Source organism: Lepidochelys kempii, chromosome 7, assembly GCF_965140285.1.
Source record: "Lepidochelys kempii isolate rLepKem1 chromosome 7, rLepKem1.hap1, whole genome shotgun sequence".
NCBI classification, from domain to species: Eukaryota; Metazoa; Chordata; order Testudines; family Cheloniidae; genus Lepidochelys; species Lepidochelys kempii.
The window spans coordinates 9,762,211-9,775,431 of record NC_136386.1 but is presented as its reverse complement, the minus strand read 5'-3'; the positions used below and the strand labels follow the sequence as shown (position 1 = coordinate 9,775,431).

Below are 13,221 nucleotides of genomic sequence, written 5' to 3'. Positions count from 1 at the left end.
CCACATAATTCACCACAGATTAAACTTTCTGGAGCTGAACTGGCATATCCAAAACGTTACTTTATAGACAGGAATTGTCCCCAGTTTACAGAAGATAAATTTGGACACAAATTTCAGAGTAACAGCCGTGTTAGTCTGTATTCGCAAAAAGAAAAGGAGTATTTGTGGCACCTTAGAGACTAACCAATTTATTAGAGCATAAGCTTTCGTGAGCTACAGCTCACTTCCTCAGATGCATATCGTGGAAACTGCAGCAGGCTTTATATATACACAGAGAATATGAAACAATACCTACTCCCACCCCACTGTCCTGCTGGTAATAGCTTATCTAAAGTGATCATCAGGTGGGCCATTTCCAGCACAAATCCAGGTTTTCTCACCCTCCACCCCCCCACACAAATTCACTCTCCTGCTGGTGATAGCTCATCCAAAGTGACAACTCTTTACACAATGTGCATGACAATCAAGTTGGGCTATTTCTTGCAGCCAACTTGATTGTCATGCACATTGTGTAAAGAGTTGTCACTTTGGATGGGCTATCACCAGCAGGAGAGTGAATTTGTGTGGGGGGGTGGAGGGTGAGAAAACCTGGATTTGTGCTGGAAATGGCCCACCTGATGATCACTTTAGATAAGCTATTACCAGCAGGACAGTGGGGTGGGAGTAGGTATTGTTTCATATTCTCTGTGTATATATAAAGCCTGCTGCAGTTTCCACGATATGCATCTGAGGAAGTGAGCTGTAGCTCACGAAAGCTTATGCTCTAATAAATTGGTTAGTCTCTAAGGTGCCACAAGTACTCCTTTTCTTTTTGGACACAAAGAAATTGAATAAATAGCCCAGGTTCATTTAACCTAGGAGGAAATTTCAGAGTTTAAGACATCATAATTCTCAATTGTACTTTTAAGACAACTCTCAGTATCCATTTGGAAATGGACTTCGCTACGTAATCCTTTGCTAGATACACTCTTGTTTAAACCATCTTGGAGTCACTGAGGAAGGAAAGTCACCTTTTCACACTCATTCCTTACCTGCTGCTCATGGCGGTTCCTCTCTCCAGCTCCCTGCGATCCCAATGCATATGCAGAGTATTAGAGCAGGTGCTCTGGGCACATACCATTTCATTCTGCCTAGCTATACTCCATCTCAAAAGGTGCAACTGAGAAAGATATTCCTCTTGCTGACCTGGCCTACATTTTTGTACAGTGTTGTAGTGTGGGGGGTTAAACACGTCTGCAAAGCTCTTTGTTTTCCACTGGTGCGTGAAATGATCCCTCTGTAGGTAAAGTGCTCTGGGACCAGCCTACAAAGAGCAATTGAGCACATTCTGATCAATGGGAATTCTGCACATATGGTATGCCAGGGGTACGAAAGAGGACTCTGTCTCTTCAATTAAAATAGTAGGGCTTTAGGATACATACACTGGTTTTCCAAAATACTGATATCCAGGCCATACTAGTGCTGCTACAAAATCCAGCCTCACGATGCTGTTTGTTTAATTCTTGTTTTTCAGAATTGGCCAGTCCTATCTTACAACCTCTTGGAGACTCAGGTAAGCTTCCCCACCTATCTGAGCTACCCCTTTCTGTGAGGAATATTAAATGATGTTACGATAATTATAACTATTTATATAGCACCTGTCATGCAGAAGAAAGAATTATATATAATTTAGTATGCGTAGGGAACCTGGTCTCCATCTCGGTTGGCTTTACTTATTGATCTGTCATCTGAGTCAGGTTTCAGCCCATCTCTAGAAGGTGTGTGCATATTCATTAGAACCAGCAACAGTTTAAGATGTGTAAAATAATATATCCAACTCAGAACTAAGAGGGGAATGTATGTAGGCCACCATACAGTGTATTTATGTCAGTTGTTTGCAATATTGTTGTAGCTATGTTGGTCCCAGGATATGAGAGAGACAAGGTAGGTGAGATAACACCTTTTATTAGACCGTTGGTCCAGTAAAAGATATTATCTCACCCACTTTACCTTAGTTGGGCACTTTGCTTGGATGCCGAGGTTAAACCCTTTTTCTCTTGTGAATATTGCAACGGTACCTTTTGACAGATGGTTTGATAAATAGCCACAAGGATCAGAATGTGAGCTGCATGAAACCAGCTTGTTTCAGTTTGCAGAATTTCAGCTGCCGAAACCCAGCGGTTTACTTTGGGTTGATGCAAAGCTGAGACTTCCGGGCAACTCTCACTGGCTGCCTAATGAATCTTGCTGGTTTTTTGCTTAAGTCAGAATTTAACTACTTCTTATCCCAAAAGATCTCACCTCTGCCCTACCTTTATTTATCTGCTGGAGTGGAAAGGATTGCAAAAGAACGCCCCTCACATCTGGCCACTTCTTGCTGCTTTAGGGGACTCTCTACCCCTTTAATCCAATTTAAGGCTCCTTGAAGGAGTGGGATGTCTGCCTGCTTATCCTCTCCCCATTCAGCAGCAGCAGGATTGGGAATTGTCCATCCAATCCCTCTACTTCTGTAATAGCCTTCAGCATGAGATGCGTCAGACAAAGCTGGCTATTGAGGCCTTTAAGATCACTGCCATGACTCACTCCACCCCACTCCTGACCTGACCTTCTCTGTGTTTCTGCATTAGATTGTGAGCTTATAAGATTCCGCACCAAGGACATTTGGGGATGTTATAAAAACAAGCTGCTTACAGCAAGCACCACATCATCTAACATATTTGTAAAGCATCAGGAATACTTCTGGCACTCAATAAACAAACCATACTAGTAATCATTGGAATTGGTCTCAGAATGTCCTGATATTGCATTGAATTGAGCTGAATACAATAGCTCTGTGCTGCATTTTTTATTGTTCCCCTCAGCCCCCACTGATTGAAGTTGCTTTGATCAGAAACTAATTAGCAGGAAGCTCATTGAGGGTTAGTTGGGCAAGGTCAAGACTACATTAATCTGTGCCGCTAAACCACGATGAGGCAAATCATTCAGTGTAACTAAGAAGTAATTCAGACTGCACTTTTGGCATTTTTCCCCCCTCTTTTGTTCTGTCAGTCTGAAGAGAACAGCTCGTGTGCTGTAATTTAGAATAGAGCTTTTTTAAAGCTTTCACTCAGGAAAAGCTTCTGGAGCTCTGGGGGTATAGCTTAGCTCAGAGAAATAGAAAGAAAGCAAGTTTGCATTGACAGCTTGATCCCAGAGAGAGGTGGCTGCCTGCTTGTCTAACAGGTCCTTTGGGTCTGGATGAGGCAGAGACAGAGGAGCAGTCATATTAAGTGAACGTGTGCTGCCAATGTTAAAGGAACAATTACCATTATTCTGCATAGTTCACTGTTTGCTTCTGCTATTTCCTTCAATAAAACCTCTTTTCACTTGCCAATTGGAGCTTGTCATGTAACAATATTTCTCATGCACAATACACATACTGAAATGCCCTTGTGTTTTTAATACATTTATAGTGGTTAACAATAGTGGTATAGTGACAGAAAAAACGTACTTGCTTTGAATACAGAATAGATTCAAAGAGGAATAAACCAAGGGCCCTGTTCTGAAAGGATTAATGCCAGACTTAGGGCTGGATATTTGCCTGATTTTGGTGTAAAAGTGGTGGCACCTCTTTCATTTAGTTGATGTCTAAATATTCATCTCCAAGGTCCAGGCTGTGACTTTCTTACTCCCATTGGGAAGGAGTTACTCACATGAGTCTTCAGTGGTGACTTCAGTGCATCTACTCATGTGGATCATCGGTTCATGTTAGATTCACAGTTAGGTTCCAGATTGGATTATATCTTTCAGACATAGTCTTATAATACATCCATAAAATGGTGAACAAGTCCTAAGGGTGACAGAGGAAGAGTGGCATCAAAATAAGTGAACAAGGAATACCGATGCTGGGATGCATGTTGACAAACTTGAGTGTGTCTGATTCTGTTCTGTGTGGGTATCTAAGATGTGGAATAGGCTTCAGAGGAAGATTGTGAAATCCTCATCATTGGAGGTTTTTAAGAACAGGTTGGACAAACACCTGTGTGGGATGGTCTAGGTTTACTTGGTCCTACTGCAGCCAGGAGAGGCTGGACCTGATGACAACTCAAGATCCCTTCCAACCCGATATTTCTATGATTATGTTTATATGGTGGAGACTTGCCCTTAGTAACAGTGTCAATGTATTAATAAAACAATGTCCATTTTTGACTCCTCTATTCTGATCAGAAATTTTATTTTGGAAACTTGATCATATTGGTAGATCGTCTAACTTGGGGTGAACAATGAACCCTGAGAAGAATGCAGGAAAACTGAATTAACATAGCTTTTGCTTCTGCAGCATTGCTACAATTTCAAAGGATTTTTTAAAAACAAAACAAGCTGAGCAATACAGATAGAAAGATGCATCGTACTCTTAAGCTTCACAAGCTGCAGTGAAGAATACTGTGAATGAGACATTTTCAGTTATTCTTTAACTGTAATAAATAACAACGGCTCCCTGGTGGCTTTGCCACAAACTCCATGTGGGGGACAGCACATAGCTGCACTACTGCACGAGTACCCAGGGAAGCATACTGTGACTCCAAATCCACCTCTTGGTTTTCCCCGCTCCAAAAAAGGAGACCGACTTGGCCTCAGCCCTATATTCAGTGCAGTGTATGTCCCCTGGCATACTGGTGTAGCGGTGCTGTCTGGTAGATTTATGGGGCGGTGCCTGCCAGCCCACTCCCCGACCCACTTATGTGCGGGTGTAATAGTGGTTTTGACCACGCTGCTGCCCACAATATGGGTAGCCAGGTCCGGAGAGTGAGGACTGCTTCATGACCTCTTTCTCCACTGCGCTGGTGCCCAGGATAGGCCACAACATGCCCCATTAATAAGAATAAATATAAATCCAAAACCTCAGTTCTCTGTTCAGAAGAGGGAGGATGGTGTTGTGGTTTCAAGCAAAGGCTCGGGTTGATACGTACTTGATCTGAACTGGTTCAATCATCCCTCGAGGCAAAAAGATCAGAAAAATGCACTGTAAGAAAAAAACACTAACCACAACTAATAACAGGACAGCTTCTTTACAAAAGCCCTGTGGGACTGCAGCCCAGAACATAGCAGCTTTGCCATTTAGGAGATCCAAGCTGCAGCTTAACTTCAGGCTCCGAAACAGAGATATAGCTTCTAGGAGTCTCCGAAAGGGGACTCACTTTCTCAAGTGCAGAAAGAGTCATGGCATGATACCAGTGTGCCTTGGCCACAGACAGGAGGGAATCAATTAAAAACAGGGGGGAAAAGATTAGCTATCACAAAGGTGAAATGCCACAAAGACCTGCTGCTCTCTGCACCAGCCCCAAATTAGAATTATTTGCTTATTTTTTAAACTGAAAGAAACATAGATGTTGCTTAATAGACAAATTGGAGAACAAGATCCCTACCCGAAAGACCAAGCAAGATAGTTTTAATTAATTATTAATTATTATTATTGTGTACTATGGTAGCACCTGGAGCCCCAATCAAGGACCAGGACTCCATTGTGCTAGGCCCTGTACAAACATGGAATAGAAAGATTGTCCCTGCCCCAAAGAGCTTATCTGCTTCTCAAGACTTAGCAAATAGAAAAGTTCACCCAGATTTTCTTGCCACCAGCTGAACCAAACAGAATATAAAGTACAAAAATAAAAGGTCGGAGGGGGTCTTGAGGTGGCCAGATACATTGTTATGAGGAAGAGCTTATAGTCAGAAACCTCAGGCCATCACCACAACCACCAAAATGTACAATGCAAACCAAAAAGAAATCTGGTAGGAATTGGAGATGGGCCTGAACCAGAATTCTGGACTAGAACCTCCACACAGTGTAGAGGTTCTGATCCAGAAACAAAACTCTGTGGCTCAGGCCCAAGTATATGTGATTGCATAGCGTTGGACCCAAACGACCAACTTTTCAAACATGTTTCAGAGTAACAGCCGTGTTAGTCTGTATTCGCAAAAAGAAAAGGAGTACTTGTGGCACCTTAGAGACTAACCAATTTATTTGAGCATAAGCTTTCATGAGCTACAGCTCACTTCATTCGATGCATACTGTGGAAACTGCAGAAGACATTATATACACAGAGACAATGAAACAATACCTCCTCCCACCCCACTCTCCTGCTGGTAATAGCTTATCTAAAGTGATCACTCTCCTTAATGTGTATGATAATCAAGTTGGGCCATTTCCAGCACAAATCCAGGTTTTCTCCCCCCCCCTCTCCCCCCCCCACACACACAAACTCACTCTCCTGCTGGTAATAGCCCATCCAAAGTGACCACTCTCTTTACAATGTGTATGATAATCAAGGTGGGCCATTTCCAGCACAAATCCAGGTTTTCTCACACACACCCCTTTTTTCCAAAAACCACACACACAAACTCACTCTCCTGCTGGTAATAGTTCATCCAAAGTGACCACTCTCCCTACAATGTGCATGATAATCAAGGTGGGCCATTTCCAGCACAAATCCAGGTTTTCTCACCCCACCCCCCCCCACACACACAAACTCACTCTCCTGCTGGTAATAGCTCATCCAAACCGACCACTCTCCTTACAATGTGTATGATAATCAAGGTGGGCCATTTCCAGCATAAATCCAAGTTTAACCAGAATGTCTTGGGGGGGGGGGGAGGGTAGGAAAAAACAAGGGGAAATAGGCTACCTTACATAATGACTTAGCCACTCCCAGTCTCTATTTAAGCCTAAATTAATAGTATCCAATTTGCAAATGAATTCCAATTCAGAAGTTTCTCGCTGGAGTCTGGATTTGAAGTTTTTTTGTTTTAAGATAGCGACCTTCATGTCTGTAATTGCGTGACCAGAGAGATTGAAGTGTTCTCCGACTGGTTTATGATTGGTTAGTCTCTAAGATGCCACAAGTACTCCTTTTCAAACATGATCATCACTGATGTACTTTCAACCCCCACCCCACCCCCAAATTGGCATACATAATTGAATGACTGTCTGCATGAGCCATTTCCCTGATTGCATAAATATCTGGTCACTTATTTTGGTGCAAGCCTGGGAACTAAATACTTTGAAAATCTGACACACATGCACGTAGTCAGAGTCACACACTGCAAATGCATTTGACTGTTTTGCCCAGATCTTTATTCTGAAGACAAATTACACCTAAAAACTGAACTGTATAAGCTAGGTAATGTAATAGGGGTGTTTTGGGATTAACACATCCAAAAATATTCTATAAAAAACTTGGTCAAACTTCTTTCAAGGTCCGTTACAACTACAGTTCTCTTTCGTGTAAGAAAACAAAATAGACACACACTGTTCCTTCCAAGCATGGTTCAAAGCATCTTTAAATTCAGCTTCTTTTTTTTTCAGGCTGAGCAGCCTTACTTTTTATAGTTAAAAGTAATTTTAAAGCAAAAAAAGGAACATAAACAATATACACTGACTCTTGACACTCCATTGCTTTCTTAACCTAGAATAATAAAAATTTGCAAATGAACAAAAGAGTGGGAGGAAGATATCTAATTTACAATGTTTTTGAGATAAAGAACACTACAAAAAAAGATCAATGTGAATAATAAAGCATTGTTAACTGAGTCATGACATTTCTATTCTCAGTGAAGATTTGAACAGTAGAACTCTGCAAATGAGCACCTTATGCCATTTTCAAAGTGGGAGGAAGATGTATAATTATAATTTTTAAAGTGAAGAGAATTAAAAAAAACGCTGTGAAAAAGTTTATTGAAAAACATATCGACATATCAATATGACATAAATTACTTTAATTTTATTAAACTAGGAGGGGGGAAAACTCTCTCTCTCTCTCTTTTTTTTTTTTTTTAAGACTGGTTGCAGAATATGTTCCTTGAAAAGAAATTGCTTTATGAAAAAACTCTTTTGCTAAGATGAAACAGCACAGCACTGAATGTCAGCACTACCATATATTTATTCTGTAACTCTTCCAACAGCTGAGATCTATAAAAGAAACATATTTTCAAAACAGTTTTAACCTCCATTGTCTTGATCACTTGCATTAACATTTTTCATGTCACCTACTGAAATCCCTAAAAGGAACCTTTTATTCAGTCAAAATTAACAAATCTATTTTTAAAAAACAGCCACTGAAGCATCAGAAAGACATAAGGTTGTGTATTTTATTTGACATATATTTTCAGCTGTCTCTCTCGTTTGTAGGATGAGAGCAACATTTTATACTGATGTTATCAACTCTGGGGAGGAGGGTGATTTTGAGAGTGAGGAAAACAAAGTCTGCTCCCTCTGCATGTGTGCCTTAAATTAAGAATAAAAATATAGTGTTGATCAGATCCCTCGGATGGAGCCTTTTACTGTCTTGGCATTCATGAAGCTGGGAGCCAGCTGTAAAATGATAGTTTGGGCCTAATTTTATGGTTAGATATATGCACATGGCTCCCATTTACATCAAAGGGAGTTGCACACATGACCAGAATTTGACCTTCACCTCTTCCATCTTTAAGCCTGCACAGAGCCAGAGTAAATAGGCTAAGTGCAGGCAATTTAATGGAGTTAGGGACATAGGCCAGGATTTTCGAAGTGAGTAGTGATTTTGGGTGCTCAACTGGAGAAATCTCAGCGGATGGGTGCACAGCACTTTCTGAAAATCAGACCCCTTTGATGTATCATTTTGGACACTCAAAATCACGAATCACTTTGAAAATCTGCGACATAGAATCTATTCCCAGTACAAGAGCAAGGTGCAAGGAAACCCCTTCCAGACTATTAGTTCCAATCTCTGGACTGGCTTGGCAGCCCTGCCAAACCCCTATTAACTGGCTCCTTCAGCCCACTGGAACTGTATATGCCCGTGCCAGCATAGGCAGAGCTACTGTGGAGTACAGTGCAGTAGCAGTAGCCCCCTGTTGTATCGTAGCTCTCATTGTGACTCCTGCATAGTATCATGTGCCAATTGGTGAATTTCACCCTTTGGACCAGATTCTGCCACCTTTACTCACCTAGAATTGTACATTATTTCTTGATTAGTCCCATTGACTTCAGGATAGCAGTAAGTCAATATTAGTGTAAGGATAGCAGAATAAATATTCATATAGCATGGATAGCCATGAAGGTATATGACAGAGGTGGCCAAACTGTGGCTCACAAGCCATATTTGGCTCTTTTACCATTGAAGTGTGGCTCACAGAGCCTTCCCTCCACCCCCATTCTCCACCTACCAGACGGGGGAGAAGCTCGGGACCTCTGCCTTGCAGGGGGGTAGGCCTGATCCTGAAAAGACCTTGTCATCAAATCACACTGCATAAAATTAAGCACATGCATAATAAGCCTCTGCTAGATAAGGGCCAGGGAGAGGGGGAAAGGATATATTATAAAGAGTGATCCATCTGAGCCATGGTGCACAAGTATTTGGTACTAACCCAGTTGACTTTCCTCTTTATTTTCTGTCTATATCCATCTATTCCTCACACATTTTTTGCATTCTGCATTTGCCTCCCTCCTGTTTCTGTGCCCAGCTGTTCTCGCTTCCTGAATCTACGTCGGTAAAGGGAAGTAAATTAAACCTTTCATTGAACAGATTTCAATATTAAAAAAAAAATCCCAAACCCTCAATTTCATTCATCACATTAAAATTCAAAATGAATAAAAAATGTTGAAGGTGGAAAAAGGTTGGCGGGAGGGGCATATTTTTCTTATTTCAAAACCAGTTAAAGTTACATCCATATATTGGCTTAATTAATTTTTATAATATCTGGTATAATTTGTAAGAAGTATTAATGGAACTGGATGGGAAGTGGTCAATCAACGCATTCCTGTCAGACTTTAGGATCTGGGCCAAAATGTTTGGCCAGCCCTGTGATAGACTTATAATGAGTCAATAGAGGACTTTACAGTCTATCGGGTCACTGATTGATGAACTAAGAATTTACGTGATGGGGTCAAAAATCCCCCCTACAGAGATCACACCATTAGCTTTGCCCTTCCAACAGCAAAAAACAGTAAACCCAAGCTTCTGTGAATTACTAATCCATCATCATAAATCAGAAGAGAGAAGCTTGCACAATTTCATGATGCCATGAGAAGCCCAACATGTATTTACAGCCTTGCTTCCATGCTGCAAAAATAAGCCATTTCTAAATCCCTTGTATCCTAAAGCCTGAGCCGAGTAAAATATGGTCGGCATGAGACACTAAAAATGGCCATGAATATACTCTTCTCTAATAGATGGGTTTAGAACAGTTGCAGCTCTCTCTCCCACCTTCTTTGAAATTAATCAGAACAGTTCTGTTAAGGTGTGTTCCCTCAAAGTATTCACAGTGGCAATGAGTAAACAGGGAATGATCTTGTGCAAGATATGGAATTTCAGAGTTCTTAATGCACCAAAATACTGTGAGATTTAAAGGACCATAACAACAGGACCTCCTTACCTAAGGTCTTGTTGCTGAGGGGGAGTTTGCTTGCTAGCCAGCCTTTAGACTGCACTGGGGGGAGATGATGCCCATCCAGCACAGAAGGGGAGGAGTTCCATACAACTGCCCCTGCAGTGACTGGCCCCTGAAAGACTTCAGAGATAATGGGCCTGCTCCTCTAGACCCCCAGAAGACCTGCCACAGCAGGTAAGATATGGAGGCGGGGGCTTGGTGACAGAATTTCAGGACTTCCCCCATCTCCCCTTAAAGGCTTCTTTGCTAAACATTTCAGAACCTCAAGTGAAGTTCACTAGTGTTTGGAACTGGAGATGTGTGATGTTTAGATTCTTGGTAAGACTCCATAGCCTTCCCATATTCTCACTGTAATCCTGTGGACTCTCCTCCTTTCCCAACCTTCAAATTCCCTGTACCTCTGAAAGGCAGTGGCATGCCTGCTTCCTACAATCCTCTATACCCACTCTTCATTTTGAATTCTTTTCCTTATTATTATGGGGTTGGTTTTGCTTCCTTTCCAAACAAGAAAAGCAGAAAAATAGGATAACAAAACAGGATGCACTTTCCTTTTAAAAATCCCCCAACAACCACACTTGCTTCCTCCCACCTTGACATAACAACCTTCAGAATAAACTATTGGCATTAAGCAACTTGACTGATTCATGTGCGGAACCACATTTTATTATGGTGTCTCTCTGTGCTGTGTTGCATTTTTTCCGCGACCAAGACAGCTGCACAAGTTCCCTCCCTCTCTAAGCTCTTCCCATTGTAATTCTGAACCCTGCTGACCATCCAGGTAAGATTCAGCCCTCGAAACAGTATGACACTGAACAAAATTACTGCCTAAATTTCACCTCCCACTTTCATCACAACACAAACCATGTGTGTTAGGCTGGTGGGAAAACTGACCCACCTGAAGTCAGTTAAAAGAGCTAGAAAGTTCCACCTTTTCACACGGCAACACAAAACTTGGCTTTTGGTTTTACTTTTGCTGTGATTCTATTCAAGCCAAATGAGCTGAGTTCAAAACATTAAAAATACAAGAAGTATTTTCCTTCCGGTCCAATGTAGTCCTGCCTACTTCATCAAGGGACTGAATGGACATGGCACATAGCTATTACAGTGATGGGTGCATGATAAATTAGACAGACAGAATGACAGAGGTATATGAAATAATGGGATAAAGAAGATCAGCCACGCATTCCCTTTTTACCTTTTCTCCTGATACAAGAACATGGTGACTCTCGATAAAATTAAAAAGCAATATTTTTTAAATTGATGGAAAGTTTTTCATATAATACACAATTAACCAGTGGAACTCTTTGCCACATGATATTAAGGCAAAGATCTTAGTCTGGTTCTAAAAAGGATTGGACATTCATAGGGATATTAAAAATAACATAAGCTTTAATATTAAAAATGTATGAGAGATTTCAACCCTTATGCGTCAGGACTTAGGCCAACCACTAACTTCCTGGGCTTAGGAAGAAATTTGCTCCATATGGATGTTATTGCAAGATTGTACATTGGTGGTGGGGGCAGTTAACACCTTCCTCTGAAGCTTCTGGTACAGTATATGGCTGCACAGACTGACCTGATGAGGTATATGAGTAGACAGAGATTTCTTCATTAGGGTGCATTTCTCCCCCTCCCCGCCCCTTGATTTTTTTCAGTGGATAGTTTGTTGAAGTCGATCTGACTGTTAAAAACACAGGCATATATGAGTATATGATAGCTATGCTACACACATATTTAGAAGGTAACAATGGGGTTTGAACCTCCTGCCAATCTCTAATTGTAAGGGGTTTTTTATATTCACATTTCAAATTGATAATAAATAATATCCACTGTACATAATATATTTTAAAGATTATTTGGCTTCATTTATTTTTCCAAGCACTAACCCTATTACTGACCATTATAGTATCAAACTATTAAAAAAATGCTAACACCTTTTTTATGCTGGTCTAGCATAATCTTTATTTCTTTAGACACTTTGTGCAAACATTAAATTGATAAAAGACATAATGCAGATAGACCCATAGCTGAACTTAAGGTAATTACATAAAAATGAAATGGAGACCTATAACGGTACACTGCATTCTCCCCTATTGCACTGTTTTCTGGAAGCAAGGATCCTGCTTGTCATAGCAAGTTGCTTGCTATGGTGATTGTGCCATGACTCGATCTAGCTGTACAAGACAAGTATAACATTACTTAGGGGGAGATTTTCAAACTAAGAGTCTGACCCCAAAAATGTACTGTATTTTCAAAGATGTACTATTCTTCAAAAAACAGAGGAGTCCTTGCATGGTATCTGTCAAGGTTCCTCCCCCACTCTGAACTCTAGGGTACAGATGTGGGGACCTGCATGAAAAACCTCCTAAGCTTATCTTTACCAGCTTAGGTCAAAACTTCCCCAAGGTACAAAATATTCCACCCGTTGTCCTTGGACTGGCCGCTACCACCACCAAACTAATACTGGTTACTGGGGAAGAGCTGTTTGGAAACGTCTTTCCCCCCAAAATACTTCCCAAAACCTTGCACCCCACTTCCTGGACAAGGCTTGGTAAAAAGCTTCATCAATTTGCCTAGGTGACTACAGACCCAGACCCTTGGATCTTAAGAACAATGAACAATCCTCCCAACACTTGCACCCCCCCTTTCTTGGGAAATGTTGGATAAAAAGCATCACCAATTTGCATAGGTGACCACAGACCCAAACCCTTGAATCTGAGAACAATGAAAAAGCATTCAGTTTTCTTACAAGAAGACTTTTAATAAAAATAGAAGTAAATAGAAATAAAGAAATCCCCCCTGTAAAATCAGGATGGTAGATACCTCACAGGGTAATTA

The 13,221-nt window shown here is 41.0% G+C and overlaps 1 protein-coding gene across 1 annotated transcript in view; it reads left to right on the top strand.

The window, feature by feature from the left end:
* MDFIC2 (MyoD family inhibitor domain containing 2) overlaps positions 1-13,221 on the top strand; it is a 53,370-nt gene that overhangs the window by 29,525 nt on the left and 10,624 nt on the right. The window contains exon 2 of the mRNA XM_073354735.1: positions 1,514-1,552. Coding sequence (XP_073210836.1) covers positions 1,514-1,552 — 39 coding nt within the window. The remainder of the gene's footprint in view (positions 1-1,513; positions 1,553-13,221) is intronic.